The following is an 18,087-nucleotide window of genomic DNA, read 5'->3' on the forward strand; positions in this document are numbered from 1 at the left end:
CAAAGACCAAGTTTTGCAGAATTGGGTGCAATGGATGTGGACGTCCATTTGGAGGTTTTCTTGGGTTGGGAAGATGAGAGGGATTCCTAGCCAGATTGCTCTGTAGTTACTGTCAAGGAGTATCAGTTATTTCTAGACTTTGCTAGATGACAGACAATATTTAAACAGTGCATAACGTTCCATTTATGGGGATTGGAAAGCACTGCATGGTAGTAACTTCCCTTGAACCTGTAATTCACAGTGTCACAACTCCAGGAACAGAACAGTCTACAGCACCAGTAACCGGAAAAGCAGCAAGTGAAAAATCTGCACACTTCAGTGCGGCAAAGGAAGAGAGACAAAAAACATCCCCACAACCCCCATCGTCTGCTCAGAGAGGTGACTCTCCCATCATCCAAGAGCCCGAGGACCCCCAACTCCACCAGGATGACCTCTCTCCAAGGAGAACTAGTCTAGTGATAGTGGAGTCAACTGATGAGCAGACAGGAAAGTTTGGAAGAGGCTATGAAGAGGAATCTTTAGAAAAGGTAAACAACAACTTTGCCTCAAAGTACTTGACACAAAAGAACCCTTTTATGTCTCGCTCATTCCTTAAGATGAGAATATTTTCAGTCAGCCTAATTAACCACTGTCTGCAACTGAGTCTTTTCTCCTTTCCTCTGTGGTTATAAGGGCTAGCTATAGTCATTTGTATAAAGGTTTTCAAAGCTGAATCAAAACCCAGATCCTAAAGTCTAGACTATAATTCTGCTTCTGCTATGCTTATTTGTCCTTTGGTCTGTGACAGTTATGTCCATGCATGTGAGAAAGAATTAGTGTAAATAACAGGTGCAGAAACAATCCATGTACGAGTGAAAGCTGAAAAACAGATGTAATGAAGACAAAGTAATAATGTTAAAAGCTTATGAAGAAAGGCAAGAGTAGCGCAGAGCAGCATGAAGAATGACATGAAAGATACTGTAAAGTTAGTGAGATGGAAAAGATGGAAAAGAGGCAGCAGGATGTACGTTGCAGAATACTAAGGATGTAGTGGAAGAAAAGAACTTGAGAATGGTGTTTATGTAGCATGCAGGCAGTAAAGAGAAATGGAGACAGGAGATGTAAGAGAAGAACAAAAACTATGTGAGGTAGGTTATTGGTTGTGTAAGACAAAGGAACCTTATGGCAGTGTTTGGAGAGGGGAAGACTTCAAGAGGCAATGAAAGAAAGCAACTATATGGCTTTTAGTAGGACATTTAAATTACTTGGCAGATAAAGGTTTATTCTTAAGCAGCTTTTTTTGCCTGTTCTAAGTGGAAAAAAGGAGCAGGCATAATTGGGCAGGCAATAAGTTTTATCAGTGAAGTTAGAGCAGAAAAAGCACAGTTCTACTTAAGCAGAAGTTGTTCCCTGTTTTGACATTCACCTAGAAACAGGCTGCTCTTTCTTTGCTGTTTATGTTGGCAAAGGTACCGTGTCTAGAATGAATTCCAGAGCTCTGCCTCTGGGATCTCAGAAAAAGGTTGACTATAAAATGTGTAGGATAACTCAGATGTTGAAAGATTAGCTACAGTAGAACTCAATACAGTGGCTGCTGTAGGAAAGGCTGCCCTCAAAGGTAGTGTACTTTTTCCCTCCTATTCTTTTATTAAGCAACAACCACTAGCACCACCAAAAAGAAAAACAGCTCCCCCCCGCCCCTGCCCCCATCTATTTTCCCCTTTATGCTTTTATACTGTTGAAATTTCCCAAGTAGTTCTTTTCAGCTACTCTTCGCCTTCTGACTGCTTCATTTAAATTTTTAATTCTTCCCTATGCAGGAGAGGCAAGAACTTCCAACACTTGTTACTAATTTTTCTTGGATCTTTCCGGCTCCAAAGCTATTGATACATTGTCCTCTAGTTAAAACTGTTTAGTCCTACTGTCTATATGCTGCACTACGTACTTCCCGGTATGGAGGATTAAAAGGTTTTCATATAATTTCTGTGTAATTAATACAGAAACCTTATGCAATTTGTATGAATTCCAGAGTTGGTGTTAGTAATACCTTCTAGTCCACCTGCAACAATGTCATGCCACAAACTTCAGGCTTGCCCCTGGCAACCTTAAGAGCACCAAGAGCATCCTATAGAACTAGTACCACACAGATTCATCCTTCTTTTTTCAATATGCTAATGAACAGCTAAGGTATAGTCAAGTGGCCAAAGCCTCCCACCCCACATCAATGTTTCACAGATTAAAGTCAGGTAAGAGGCCCAAATCCTTAAAGCAAAAATTTTCAGAAGTGAAGATGGTTTTATCTAAAACCAAGACAGGACCTGTAAGTACTGCTAGTACCACGTACAACAGAGCACTGCTTCCATGCTTCCACTAGGAGTTAGCAGAGGAGTTAGGTGGGCTGGAGACCAGCTCGGACGAGGACGAGATGGTCACTACCAGGGTTGTTCGTCGCCGGGTGATTATTCAGGTACTGAGTGTTGAACGATTGCACGAGCCTGTGGTGACTAGGCCCCGGTAACACCGTCAGGCATGCTGCTGAGACAACCACTTGGCTGATATTACACCCGAAGCTGGAATGCTCCTGAATAGTGCATGGGCATTGGATAAGCCATTCCAATACCTTTTCTGGAAAGGAGGATTATAGTAATACTGCTAACCCAACTCTAAGTTCCATTGGATGTCTCAGTAGGAAGATGAAGACTTCTCAGCCCCATACACAACACTGTCAACTAACACACATTTGCCTGTCCATTGTGGCATAAAACTTTTCTTTGCATGCTTTCTAAGTATTTATTTGCAGAACAAATTTTTTTCTAACACTTCTGAATTTTTTTTTTCATTCTTTAACCAATTAACCATTTTAAAAATTGCTTCTTTGAAGTTACCTACATTAAGGTTTTACTTCATAAAACTTTGTTCTTTGTCATACAGGCTGATAGTATGCCTGAAATGCCACCAGAAACAGTCACAGAAGAGCAATATACAGATGAACATGGCCACACAGTGGTAAAGAAGGTATTGTCAGTTATGCCCCTTGCTACCTTCTTACTGTCTTATAAAAGGAAGTATAAATACATTCACATACAAGCCAAATTTTCTTTTGTGAAGGGGCGTGATTTTTAGGAGTAGAGCATAGAAGGAACCAGAATTTTTGTTCATGAGAGATTCCAAAGTTTGAAGAATTATTTTGATTTGCAAGATCATTCTGTGTTACAGTTTATAACTTTAAGCCCACTTAAAGCCAGTGAAAACTCTGCATAGATCCACATTTCTGAGAACAAGTTTCAAAAAAAAAAAAAAAAAAAAAAAGAGAAAAAACAACAAAAACCACAGCTGAAAAACCACACCACCACAATTTTATCTAAGATCATGTTTGCTCGTATTAATGAAACTAATGGAGGGCTGGGTCTGCAAGAGTCGTCTAAATCCAGACTTTAGATCCTCAAAATGTCCACTCAGCTGTGCCTGACCAGGTTCCTACACTTCTGTGTCTGTACATACGATTCAGATTTGTGGCCCAAAGAATATAGAAAGTACTTATTTGTGTGATGGCCTCATAAAATAAACATTTTCAGACCATGCTTATAAAAGTGAATTCTGCACAGCACGGAAGTGGAAATTCTGTTCTCCTTGCCTTATCTGACAACTCAGGGCTTAGAGAATTGGTCTAGGACTTGGCTGAATTCAGCTGGTGGCAAACTCCCATCTGTCGTCTCCCAAGAAAACGTCATAGACCCTCAGCTGGATAGCATGTCTCTGGAAGCTGTTTGAATTCATATTAAAATAAACAACCCCAACCAAATATTCCTGGGGACGTTGTGCAAGAGTGAGCATGACTATATTCTTCTGGGTAGGTCCATGCCTGGGAGGGCACTGCCCCCACCTCTGTGACTATTTAATAGAGGTGACCCAGTCTGACTGAGCGTCACAGCCAATAAGCTTTTGGACAGAGCAGGAGGTAACTGCTTAAAGTTACCTTGTCAAAAGGGGCTGGGAAGGTGGACAAAAACGTAGAGCTCCAGGTCATCCACAGAGGGATGCATACCCATCCTCCTCGAGAAATTTATCTCATCTTGAGCCCTGTAACTCTCTTCTGCTCCTCTTTGTTTGGCTTGGCGATGCTTCGAAAGCTTAAGCAGCAGATTAGTCTCTCAAGTAGGTTAAATCCAGCTTACTAGTTCAGCAGTGGTTAGTACCAGCAGTGTTACTACATGGTGTCCAAGTTCCTCTCTGAATCTGCTTCTAAGTGTTCAATAGCCAGGCTGCTAACCTCTTACTTTCAGAAGCCTTTTTGAAAATGCCACTCTGAAAATGTTTTCTAGCAGTTGTGTGGTTGTAAAGTACGTTTTCCCTCTGAAATACTGTACTACTTTTCCTAATAATAACTACTGCTTTAGAGAGTCATTCCAATATCTATATTGTGCCCACTTGTGAAGTACGTTTATGGAAGCTTTGCTGTGTGGTAGCCTGAGTAGGGCAGATGCGTCAACTTGCAGCTTTACTACAGGTACTTTTGAGTATATGCATTAAAGACTAAAATACTGAACCATCTATGTAGGTTTTTCTGCGTAGGAAAAATGCCCTTTGAGTAGAAAATACTATATAGAGAATAAGAAGGAATTGTTAATTCTTTCGGGACAAAGCTCTATTTCATTCCTTCAGGTCACTAGAAAGATCATCCGGCGATACGTTTCTCCAGATGGCACAGAAAAAGAGGAAGTCCTAATGCAAGGAACACCGCAAAAACCTGTCACTGTTGAAGGAGGAGATGGCTATTCCAAAGTTGTAAAACGGGTTGTGCTGAAGAGCGACAGTGAGCAGTCAGAGGTCAGATCATCTACTTTTCTTGTGATGGTACAAAGCAGCAGTATACCAACAGCATACTTAGTAACTACATCTTACTCATGCCAACAACATTCAGTTTTGAATGATATTTTTAAAAGTTTCCTGGCAGATGGAAAAGCCTCGGAATAAAGACCAGGAAAAGGCAGGGGGTGGGCAGAGAAAGAAGGCAGCTTTCTCTGAAAATAAGTCAGGATACAGAATCTGTGATTTATGAGAAGTACCAACTTCATAAGGAAAGCAGCTTCGTACTAAGATGACATAAAAGTAAATGGCAAATCTCTACATGTTATTATACCTCTTACTCTAATAAGAGAAGTAGCAAATGTTGTAATGAAATGATCTGATGTTCTCTAGGTTTCTAGAACTAAGCCCTTCTAAAACTATACAGTTATATTAGGTTTAACTTACTGGTGTGTTCTTTGCTTTGGAGAAGAAAACAAACAAACAAAAGTATTACTTCCATGCAAACTGTTTGTAGAGCCAGGTAATTAAAAAGAAAAAACAACCCAAAAAGGTAAGTACCTTTCAGTTTACCTTTTCCAGCCTTGATTCACCTCACCATGTAGCCCTACAGACATTTGTATCGGCATCATTAAGGTTGTGACAGAGGACTAGAAGCTAGTAACAGGGGTTGCTTTTGGCAGTACTGCAAGTGAAAGCAACATTTAACAAGCGGTCATTAGGAACGCTAAGAACATGATTGCCCTTCTCTCTCGCCAGAATTAGTCATCAGAATTAATTCTCTAGGAGTAAGGTAACAAGAAAACAAAGTAATTTTTTTTAGTTAGCTGACCATACCAGAACTACTCTTTATCATATGGATCCTGTATACATTAAATTCGTATTTTGCCAAATAAAATAGAGTTTGTTACTTTCACATGGTATTCTAATATTCTGGTCTGTTGCTCCTGGAAGAGTTCCTTAGTTTTACAAGCGTGGCTCATCTCTCAGAAGAATTATCTTAAAATTAAGATATGGGCCGATATCACTAATTCGTACTACCTGTGTGAATGCAGCAAGGACTCACAGCAAGAGGTCCACTCATTGGTTGGTGTAACTCCAGTGGCCTGGGCAGGTAAGCCAGTACGGCAGCCTGCGCTGTGGTGGAAGGTAGCAATATCCCTGCTACCTTCAGGCTAGCTCAGGTTCCAGAAGCAGATTTCACCCTGCCAGCATAAAGCTTCTCGGCAGAGTAAATTCTCCAGGGCTGTTCCTGCTGCCTGAACTGGCATGTATCCTACAACGTCCCGTTCCGGGGCTGCGTACACGTAGAAATTGAGACGCTTCTTATATTCTTGTTCTCTGTGGCAATGATTAAGAATGATGGAGTAACTAAAAGCTTTGTTAGTATCCATTATGTAATTCATATCCAGTATACTTCTGCTTTCTGACCTTACAGGTGACCCTGTCTGAACCTGCTGTTTTGCCTAGTGCCTCTGAATTCCAGTCTCAACCAGTGGAAGGCCGGAAGGTCAGCAAAGTCATAAAGACCACTGTAGTGCAAGGAGAGAGAACAGAGAAACACCTGGGGGATGCTAGCTTAGCTAGTGATCTTCCGTCAGCCAAAGAGGACTTTGAAGAGGTAAAAATGCCTTTTAAATATAAGTATTAAACCACGTGTCACAACATACCTGGGGACAAATTCTACTCTACTGAAAGTTTTGTTGGTGGACCATCATACTCAGCTATTGAGTATAAACCTCTGTTGTTATACTCAGCCACGTTATAAAAAGATTAGTATATAAAGTGTGTGTGTGGGGGGAAAGCTAACGTTACAGAATTAGCTATGAAACATTTTAAGATTCTGAAAAAAACCCATGGAGGCTTAAAGTTGTTAGAAATCACGGGTGTGGTGGTTACTGTTAAAGTTCATTCGTACATTACCACGCATGGAGGTAATTTTAGAAATTTACACAGTTAAGTCTATTCTCTGGGCAAGTTGATGTATTTGGCCTTGAAAGGAAGAAATAGCTATCAAGCTAATTAGCACCTTTCCTGTTTTTATGCTTTTTCTGATCAGTTTAGACATTTCAGTAATAGAAAAGCAATACCGAATTAATACAGCTTTTTTTATAAGGAACTGATAGCACTTCACTCTTAATCTATTTTATTGTCCCTTTGAATAACACGTGTAAAAGATGTCACGTGGATAAAAGGTTTGTGCCATTAGATGCAACATAAGTACTTGGTTTGGTTTTTTAATTTGACAGAATATCATATGAAAACATAGATGCAACAATGTCAGGGTCTGGATATTTTCTGCCATACAATGGTATTACAGCTTGCGGGAAGACAAGAAGTGCTAGGCTATTAGGTTGAGATGCCAGATTTCCCGTTACAAATATAGGCCCAGCAGCCTATATTCATGTGTGTGTGTGTATATGTATCTCCATATCTTGGTGAGAGATCCTTCTCTCCTAACAATAACAAAACAAGCAGCAAAAACTGTCGTGTAGGTTCAGAGAAATGGCTTGGGAAATAACACTTTTTTCCCAGCTTGCAGCTTCTAGTTTAGTAAATCAAGAAGCCTGCTGAAGATACCACAGACAAACCCACATCCAGCCAAAACAAAAATTAAAATGCTGCCTTTTTTTCAATTTTCTATGAAGTATTAGTAACAGCAGATATTCAGTAGAAAACCTTGCCAGGCTCAATTCCCTGCTTCTCCCATTTCAGTACAGTTGAGCCTCAGGAGTATCATTTCTGTGTATACCCGTACATAGGTATGCATCGTTTCTACGTATACCCGTCTCTGTACTGCTAGCACTGAGAACAGGCAGCTCAAGGTGGCAGTGGGAACAACTATAAAAGAGTATTTTTTGTGACAGGAAAAAGGTCGCTGTAGCAGGTATCGTAAATAGATACAAAGGGTGACTTCTGCAAGTGTGCTACTGCAAGGCCTTGAGGTGGGCTACTTCCAAGTCGGAATGAAAGTACCAATACAATCTTCATTACAATTATTAGTAAAACAAAACTATCCTATACAAGAAACTGTAACTGATCTGTACATTTGAGGAATATTTGAAAGGATGCAAATGGCAGGCAGATGCTTCTCCTATTTGTCTATTCATCATTTTCTCAGCATTCAACTTTGTTAATATAAAGCACTAAGGTACAAAGAGGAATTATCTTCTGTCCTGGGCTTGTGGTTTTTGTTTTAATTTGAAGTTTATGTTTTAATTCGAGGCTTTGAGCTATACTGGTAACCAAATGAAAGTCCAACTCCCCGCTTTAGTAGAGAAAGAAATAATGAAAGAGGATGGATCAATTATTAAAAGGTTTGGCTTGGCATGTCAATGAACTATTACTAGAAAAGGATTAACAAAGTCATAACAAATGAGTGGATTTAAGAGAGTGTCTGAAGTGAAAGCACCAGTAGCACCTAAAGCTTTTTTTGCAAAATTACTAAAGATTACTACTACTAACCTGTTACAGGGAGGGAGGGATGCACTAGGAAGGTCTACATTCACTTGAAAATTCAACTGGGTGAATTAGGGGTGTGGTGGGTTCACCCTGGCCAGCAGCCAAGCACCACACCGCTGCTCCCTAACCTTCCTGTCCCAGCACAAAAAGGGGAGAGAACAGGAATGGCGAAAGGGAGAAGACTCACAGGTTGAATGAAGACAGTTTAATAAGTGAAGGAAAGAGGGAAGAACAACCAAAGCAGCGATGATGCAGAGGTGATCACTCGCTGTCCTGCCCGTGTGCCCTCCCATTCTCTTGCCCACCCCCAGCCTACTTACGGGGGCGAGGGGGGAAAAGAAAGTATCGATGCTGTGAGCACTGTTCAGCAGGAGCCAAAGCATCCGTCTGTTACCAACACTGTTCTAGACCCAAATGGACAACAGTGCACCACACAGGCTGCTAGGAAGGAAGTTCACTGCATCCTGGCTACACCCGGTACAAAGGGGTATCGCTGCCTAGCTGATGTCATAGGTGATACAAGAGTAACAGCGTGATGTACAGTTAACAACATTAATCAATGTTACTTCAAAAATATTTTTTTTCATACCAGTTGACTGCGATCATTTGATAATTTGAACATTATCAAAATAGACGAGAGGATGTATGGACATAGGTAGATATATAGATATATACATGCAAGAGTTGAGCCTTATGAAGAATGAGGCAGGGCGCATAGAGAAATATTTGGGAGGGAAAAAAAAAAAGCTACTGTAGTACAGCAAGTATATTCATTCCTACCGCACACAACTTGAGCCAAGGCTGTTAAAGGCTAGGTGTCTTTTACACACCTTTTCTTTCCGGCCATTTGAATTGATAGTGGCCCTTGGCATGGTAAAGCGAATGCTGGCCCCTGAAAGAACATCCCAACCAACCAGTGTCTGTAATTGTAACAAGCTATAGGACACATACCAGTTTCAGAGTTAGCAGGATGGTGTCACACGGACACACCGAGGGCCGGAAGACCCGCCGCATCTGCTTTTGGATGAAGGGTGCGCATTCTTGCCAAAGTGCTCCATCTAACCGAGGGACCTTTTTGGTCATTCGGGTCAAATTAAGAAGCGTCAGCTGTCTGATAAAAATCGAGCTATTCCTGCCTGAGCACGCAGGAATTTCCAAGTGTGCTTGGCTTCCCATGGTCCTCTCTCAAGGACACTGACCAAAACTTGGGCTTCTGGGTAAAGCTAAGCCACAGATACCTAGCTGTCCTATGACTACTACATTTATTTGCCTAGATCTGGAAGGGACTTGGTGAGGTTTAAGGTTCTGACTAGTAGAGCAAGATGGTTCCAATGAGGTAAGAGAGTAATTAACAGAATAGTTTAGGACATTAGATTACCACAAATGTAGTTTTACTGGCTGTCAGAAGTAAGACTTGTTCAGAAGTAAGTGTTGAAGATCCAAATCGGCCTAAATTACTATTGCGCAGGACAACTCTGTATGTCGAAGTTAACTACAGCAAATAGGAAGATCTTGTGTGAATTTCAACATATGTTGCATGTCTGTGTGTTACAGCATGTTTTTGCTGGGCATCTAAAACTGTATGCTTAATCAGCGTATAGAGATTAATTGCTGTTAGTTTACATTATGAAAGCCAGTTAAAGCCATAGTGTGTGTTGTACTCAGAATGCGTAACGGGTGTCTAACCTCAGTAGCTGGCTTAAACTGCCAGCTACAGTTCTTCTCATGTTATTTTAAACTAAAAAGCCTTAAACTGTCGCCAAAAAGGAGCGTTTTTTAAAAACCTTTGGGAACTGTGGGCTTTTTAAGAGCGTTATCTCATTTATTTTGTTTTAGGACAATACTCAGTAAAGCCAGCACGCAGAAGAGGACTGTGATGAAGGATCGGTATGGAAAACATGTGCACATAGAAGAGCTGGAAGACACACCAGAAGCACTACCACAGGATGACCTCCAACATGACCTCCAGCAGCTTCTCAGACACTTCTGCAACGAGGACTGGAAACAGGAGGCGAAGTGAGAAGCTGCCGCCCCTCAACACCACCATATAACCATCCATCCCGTACACAGCATCCATCCTCTCTAGGTACAGACATTATTACCTACATAATCACTGGAAGACACTGCCATTTCTACTTGTGCAGATGCAGTGAATTCATTTCTTCCCCCTCCCTGTATTTTATTTTGGGTTTTTGTTATTTTTTACCCTGTAAGCTAATTTGTGACCAAAGATAGCATCCTTCATTCAGGATGATTTATCCACCGAATCGTCGTCTTTGTGCCGTACTGGGAATTTGTCAGCATCGCCACTTCTTGCTGTTCCTTTGCTTCTGCACTAGCTTCAAGAAATTGCATTTGTCAAGCCAACTTCATCTACAGGCCTCTTCAAGTGACTATGTACATGCATCATAAAAAAGGGAGTTAACGTGTAAACTGTATATAGCAAGAGTATTTGGACTTACAAGACTGCAGAAAACACACTGCCTATGACTACAAATAGCATCGTGGATTACAAGGTCTGTTGACACTGCTGAACAGCGATTAATAAAATAACGTTAACACAATCGACTGCAAACACAGACTGACTGAGGAGGAAGCACTGCAGATCTACTGCATCTGTAAGACTTCCAGTTTAGGGATCTATTATAGTTAAAGGCTCTAAGAGTCAGGCTAAAAACCTGGAAATTCAGCTGTTCTCATGACGTAACAGCTGACTGTGGCCATTAATACTTCTAAGACCTTTGGACAGCCACTTAAAGATTTCCAGAAAAAGAAAAGAAAAAAAAGAAAAAAAAAAAAAGAATACCCAATTAGGTAACCAACTTGCTAGCAGCTATATCTATGGCACATTTGCATACGGTATTAAAATCTTTTAGATCTGGACATGTGGCAGGGTGTATTAAACAATTATAACTACAGTAGTTTCCTGTTTTCATCACTGCTTAGCAAACCCCACTGTCTTATTGGTGGTACTTCCTGCTGGCCACTGCACTGTAGATAACTATGGGAGACAGACTTACCTACTATACAAGGAGAATAATTAATTCACCGTGTTTTATCGAGATTGCCTCTTATCCGATACATGCATGTGGCATTTGAAGGTCAAAACCAAACCCTCCTATAATCATGTCAGCTTGTTAGCCCTCTTAGCACTGAGCGAGCAGTTTTTATCTTCCAATCAAGTGTTTTTTAAAGAGAAAGTGCTCACAATCCTTGAAAGCCAGTTTCTGTTCATATTTTGTTATCTATCTATATATATAATATATATATATTTCTAAACCAACCCTCTGAATACCACGATAGCATGTCTGCACTTTTATTTTCAAAAAAGGGAACATAGAGATCTGACATTTTGGGTGTTCTATACCTTAATATTTAATGGAGGGAGCTCTGTAGTGTTTTAGCATATATAATATACACACACTAACTAAATGTTTTTAAACAGCTATTTGATTTTTTAATAGTATACTCAAAACCAGAGTAAAACAAATCCTCTCCTCTAGGAGTAGTACTTTTTCCAAACTTATCTGGCCTTCTACAATTATAGGGTTGTTTGTTTTTTTTTTTAATGACTCACTCAGTGCTCAGAACAAGGGCACTTCCTCATTAAGGTAACCATGCCAAAAGCATGAAAACATCTTGGGAATTCTGGCTTCCTGCAGGCAAAACAACCCCAGGTGTCATGCTAACACTTTTTTTGGCAGGCAGGAAAAAGAAAGAAAGAGGAAAAAAAAAAAAAAAAAAAAAAAAAAAAGTGTTTTGGCAGCCAAACTGAATGAGACCCATGATGAAACATTTCACAACGCATCATGGCTTTCTTATTGTCAGAGACAGCACAGGATGATCTTCAAGGACGGGGCTCTAAAGAAATGCATTTCTGTTGTGTTATTTGCGGTGCAGATGATGTTCTGTGTAACAACATAATGGTTATTCACCTCTTATTTTGATTTTTTGCTGTGTTATCAAAGAACTTGAATACTGTGAGAAGAAGTGAATTTTAAGTTGACGAATCAGCATCTTGTTCCCATGGTGATAACACTAATTGAATATATCTATGAGGGCATGTATTAGTTAAAAATTAAAAAAAATACAACACTAACAATACATAGCTGCAATGTGTACAATGGCTGATTTAACTAAATAAAAATGTACAAGTGTTAAATGTAGAAATAACGGCTCACTCTCTTTTACTGTCAGTGCAGCATAAAAAGGAACAGCGCCCACATGGGTACGTACTTTAACTGAACTATCACATTATAATGCCTCTGTACCCAGATCGCTAAGATTTTTCTTTTTTTTTAATTCTGTTATTCAGCACTGATTGATTGGTAAGCATCAGTCTGTTACAACAGTCAGATACAAATTTTTTTAAACTCCTATTAATAGTTTTTCCAAGGGTATCTAGCCATGTTTTCTAGTTATTGTATTGGTACTGAAATTGTGGAATTTTCCTTCGAATATGGCCTAGACTGTTTGTTACAGTCAGTTACTTTTTCAGTGCCCACTACTGGCAGTTTCTCAACCAGAGGAAAGACAGGGAAGAAAAACGTAAGGTGAAATTCTGTCATGTCTTACATCCTTGTAATGCACAGAAAAACAGTGGGAAGAGTCTGCTTCGTTGCCAATTTAAATTTATTCGATATAAATCTGTACCAATTCTATTGCTGCAGCTGGATCTCTGGCTAATGTAACAGGTCATACTGCCGCAGCATCCCCACTCTTTGCCATTGCCTCGTGTGCTACCTTCACGGCCATCAGAGGAGTCCTCCTACCTACACCTCGCATAGCAGAGAAACCATCAATTTCAGCAGTTTCTCTATTTGCCAAAATTCAGAGTCATCCAACCTCCCAGATTAAGGGACAAAAAGGGCCCAAGCGAGGCACACCTGAACTCCCTGCCAAGACCAGAAGGATGCCCACAGGCCAGAGCAGAGCACAGCAGGTATGGGATCAAACCACAGGTCAGTCAGTTGTGACTGACAGAGCAAGTCCATGTCAAGGCTTACACATCTGAGGTGAGTCCTACAGCCGAAGGCTACCAAGTTTTTCCTCTCTTCCACTTTCTCTTCCCAATGAAAGACAATTGTATTAAAAAACCCCACTATCAATCAAATGAAACCCACTCAAACACCCAGACAACAATTAAACAGTTCTAGTGGTAAATATAGACCTCGCAGAGAAGCCAAATGGAAAAAAATTTGGTTAGGTGATGCTCAACTTCCATACAGCTGAAGGGTAAAGATCCAACAAGGACTCTCCCCTACGTCAAAATTAAATAAAAAAAAAAGCCAAAAAAGGATTTAAAAAGAGCAAAGAAACACACATAGAAATATCTCATTCCAATTCATTAACTTGGGTTTGTGCTTTGCTCTTCATGTTTCAGCAGGTGACTGACTGTGAGCATTATCTCCTCCTCTTTGTAATACTGCAGTTTCAGCTTCATGTTCTTATGTCAACAGGACTCCATGACAGCAGGAGCTGTCAGAATAATAGGATTAAATTGGAAAAAAAAAAAAAAAAAGCTGTAAAAGGCTCCAGCCATGCTGAAGATCAAGCATTCCTCCTAAGTAAGTGCCTTAGAGCTTCCCTTTGCATCTCTGAGAAATTAGATGTTGACTAGTTGGTTGAAAGGTAAGAGACAACATCCAGAAGTCACCCCAGAAGCCACTGTAGCATCCTGTTGTTTCTGAACCCCAAAACAGGCAACTGAGCAGCAGAAACAAATCCTTCCACTTAGCTTCATTACTGCAGGACGGACCATAATTTCACATACCGTACATGCAAGTAGGATATAAGGCGCTGAAGACCCCTTTCTAGCATCCTGCCTGTGCCGAGTGATAAAACACAACCCTTTCATGAGGGCAGAAACGAGCCCCCCAGCATCTGCCAACCAGCCCACTCCCACCTGCTCATGTCTGCAGCCATTTTATACAGGTGAACAGGAGGAAGGCAGATCTTACTGGCGAGCAGGGCTTGCCAAGCGCTGTCATAGCCATGTGTGAACATCGATACGGCTGGAACATAACAGCAAAACACTTGCTCACGTTCCAGGGTATGCTAAAACTATCATGGTCCCATGAGAGGACAATCTACTTTACTTGATAGAAAGCAGTTTAGAGCAACAGAGACACCTCAGAGCTGTATAGCATCCTGCCATCAGGTCAGAAATGATGCTTCACATCAGTGGGAAGTTATTTTTTCCCCCCTCTCAGTTTTTAGAAAGCCAAAAAGAAAATATCAGACTTAATTATATCACTGGCTTCAACAGTAGCAGAAGTTTTGGAGAGGACATAGGAAAATTGTTATCTGGGAGACAACCGAGCGACACAGGAAGGGAGGAGGAAACACAGAAGAGATAACCTGAGTAACGAAGAGAACAGGAGCCGGTGTTTAGGGGCGGAACATCTCACTGCAGTACTTGTGTTAGTGAGTCCTTTTCTCATGTGTTGTGTCCAAACAACATATTCCCCCAATAGTCAGATGAGAGACAGCCTATTTGTTTTCAAGGCATGTTTTAAAATGCTAGAGAAACAACAAATGCTGTAACTTGTAGAGCCCCTCTAGCTTTAGTCAACAGTTATTTGTTGACAAGGCAGTAAAATAATTTTGCTGTCATTCATACCAGGCATAATCAAGACACAGGCTGCACCCAGTCCTCCCTACTCTATTGGATGCTATTTTAACTCTCCAAGTTGGAGAGTATCAACGTGAAGGAAAAGAGATATAGAGTAATATATGAATTCAAAACACTTACTTACTTAAAGGACTGTTCCTTGAAATAATGCAAAGAAGGGGAGTCAGTCCCTGCCTTTTTCTTATTCACCAACAGTCTCTGTTTTGCAATAAAAATAAAAAACCTGCACTAATCAGCAGGTCTGAGCAATTAATAATGATAAACACAAAAAGCCCCGACCCCTCTGCGCCAGTCAAACCAAAGACACCGACAAGAACATCAGGAGCATCTGGAGGAACTTATCGTCTCCTTAACCCTGCCCCAAGAGCCCACAGTTGCTACAGGAGTGGGGTCTGCCCTTGGCCACAGCACAACAGGACTCTCCTCCAGTGATTTCAACGCAACAGAATTTCCAAAGCGGTAAGAGATACCAGCCTCACATCTGCAGGCTTCTTGACACACTTGCCTTTGTGTCTGTTTGTTATTACTAGCAGAGAAAGCTTTATATTACTACCTCCAGTGCTACATGCAAAAATGGGGGCAATTAAAATAAAATGTATAAAAGCTGGTTGAACCTTTCAGAGGCAAGATAGGTAGAATTAACCTCTGCCCAGCTTTCACTGAGCAGTGGCTGGTATTGCACAAGACTTCTATTAAATAGCCACTAGAGTGCAGCAAATCATCAGTGTTTAATACAAAAACCACAGCAAAAGTCCCACGAATTTTGGAAGTCAAATACTACAGCCTTGGCAAGAAACTCCCCACCCCTTATTGCAAATTTTAGGACTTAAAGGACATGTGTACACTATTTACATACGCACACAGAGTTCTCTCCTATGATAGCAATGGTAAAAGCCAGACGAGACAAGGTTTCAATAAGGGTATCAGAATACTTAGGGAATATTTAAATTTATTTGCTTAAACAGCATTTATGACTGTTCATTGTGGGGAGGGAGGGAGGAAGGAAGGAAGAAAGAAAGAAAGAAGGGGAGGGAGGGAGGAAGGAGGGAAGGAAGAAAGAAGGGGAGGGCCCCAGCCAGCAACTAAGCACCACTCAGCCACTCACCCCCCCACCGCCCCCCCAGTGGGATGGGGGAGAAACTCAGGAAAAGAAGTAACACTCATGGGTTGAGATAAGAATCGTTTAATACAACAGAAAAAAACCTAATAATGATAACACTAATAAAATGACAACAGCAATAATAAAAGGAGTGGAATGTACAAATGAGGCGCAGTGCAATTGCTCACCACCCGCCGACCGACACCCAGTTAGTCCCTGAGCAACGACCCACTGCCCCCAGTTTATACACTAGACTTGACTTCACACAGTATGGAATACCCCGTTGGCCAGTTTGGGTCAGGTGCCCTGGCTGTGTCCTGTGCCAACTTCTTCTGCCCCTCCAGCTTTCTTGCTGGCTGCGCTTGAGAAACTGAAAAATCCTGGACTTTAGACTAAACACTGCATAGCCACAACTGAAACCATCAGTGTTGTCAACATTCTTCTCATACTGAACTCAAAACACAGCACCGTACCAGCTGCTAGGAAGACAATAAGTCTATCCCAGCTGAAACCAGGATAGGAGGAAAACTGAGGAAAGCCTACTATTTGCACCTTAGATAATTAAGCACAGAGAAGGTTTTACAGGTAAGACACATGGCTGTACCCCACCTCGGGGCTTAGCCCAAGCCCAATGAATCTAACCCTACACTTCAGGAAGTTTTCTATCAGGCCAAATTTGCTGCATTTAGTGAAACCATGTTGGGAAACAGAACTTATACTCACTTTCTAACATCTCTGTATTCAAAACATTTCAGTGGTTCTAAAGGTGAAATATCTGACAATTTTATCAAAACTGATACCCAGATCCAGAATAATCCTGTGACCTTTTTTATCACTACATTTGACACATTTATTTCTCCCTCCGAGCGTGCAGATTTGCCTTCATCGAAGCCAATCTCCCTACCTCATCCCAAACGGTACACCAGCTCCTGCAAGCACCGGGGAAAATGGGCTACTGTTTGCCTTAGCCAGTCCTCTATCAGGGGGTCTGAGGGAAAGCAGTGCCTGCACTGCAAAGCACGCAGGCAACCAACAAGAAATGAGGGAATTGAGAACTCGTTTTCAGAGTCGTAATACACTGCTGTAGGCTTAAGAACATTATTCACATCAATGTCTAAAATAATGTATCTGCTATGCAAGTGCTCCAAAACGCTGCCTTCGCACACAGGTACCAGCTCTAAAAGCGTCTCTTCTCTGACCATTTTACCATGGTTCTTTACCCAGAGTGATTTTTGGTGACTGAGGATGGATTCTTTTCATTCCAGACCTGCTCTAAATTACATCAATATCATAGCAATGCAGGTGCTTATCCAGGGTTCTGGTTTAAAAATCTGATTGCTTCTATATTATACTACCCTCTTCTCCCTACACAGAAGTCTTTACAGATTAATAAAGTCGCTGAGCACCACTGATGCATTCAGGGTACAAGATGGACAGTTCTCAATAAACAATTACTCTTTTTAGCCTTGTTTCCTTAGTAAACTAGGTAGCGAACAGACATAATAATTTTGTAATCCTACTTTCAACCAGGAGTTCAGAGCAAGACTCAAATATTGCAAAGACACATTCTGTTGTTGCTTTTTCTATGGCTTTCTACGATGATAACCAAGTTCTTCACAAATGTTATCTTCACAAAGTCACACAGAATGAGAAATACACAGAAAGAAAGCTTGCGGTTAAATTTTGGAAGACCAGGTTGTGATTCTGCAGCTGTGATATTCTTTTCCCTTTCAAAGAGAAATCAACAGGGGAATTCTCAGTGGAGACAGAGGATATAGTTCTTAATTTCATTTTCCACATTTCTATCTTTGGTGTAAATAAATAAAACAATAAAAATCAAGCATTACGTGACTGCATCCTTTGCTGATACAAATTCAACTGATAGTCTAGACTAACTTTCCATCAGCTGTCGAACTTGCATATAGAGATATGCAGAGTACTCATATTTAACTCTCTCACTGCAAGGTTGTGATGTTTCATGCTTCAACTCACTCAGAAATTCTCCTTTTTCCTCAGATACCTCTGCTGTGCATAGACGCATCAGATGTTAAGTAGCACGAGATTACACAATCATTTTAACAAGTATTTTTAGTTTCTTTGAGGTTGG

The 18,087-nt window shown here is 40.9% G+C and overlaps 1 protein-coding gene across 1 annotated transcript in view; it reads left to right on the forward strand.

Annotated features, from left to right (window-relative positions):
- Window positions 1-12,413, forward strand: part of ANK2 (ankyrin 2, neuronal) — a 321,961-nt gene extending 309,548 nt beyond the window's left edge. The window contains exons 43-47 of the mRNA XM_010575540.1: window positions 242-527; window positions 2,911-2,994; window positions 4,642-4,806; window positions 6,224-6,406; window positions 10,084-12,413. Of these exons, the coding sequence (XP_010573842.1) occupies window positions 242-527; window positions 2,911-2,994; window positions 4,642-4,806; window positions 6,224-6,406; window positions 10,084-10,098 (733 nt within the window). The 3' untranslated portion in view covers window positions 10,099-12,413. The remainder of the gene's footprint in view (window positions 1-241; window positions 528-2,910; window positions 2,995-4,641; window positions 4,807-6,223; window positions 6,407-10,083) is intronic.
- Window positions 12,414-18,087: the final 5,674 nt, after the last annotated feature.

Source organism: Haliaeetus leucocephalus, unplaced genomic scaffold (assembly GCF_000737465.1).
Source record: "Haliaeetus leucocephalus isolate CR32 unplaced genomic scaffold, Haliaeetus_leucocephalus-4.0 Scaffold484, whole genome shotgun sequence".
Taxonomy (NCBI): Eukaryota; Metazoa; Chordata; class Aves; order Accipitriformes; family Accipitridae; genus Haliaeetus; species Haliaeetus leucocephalus.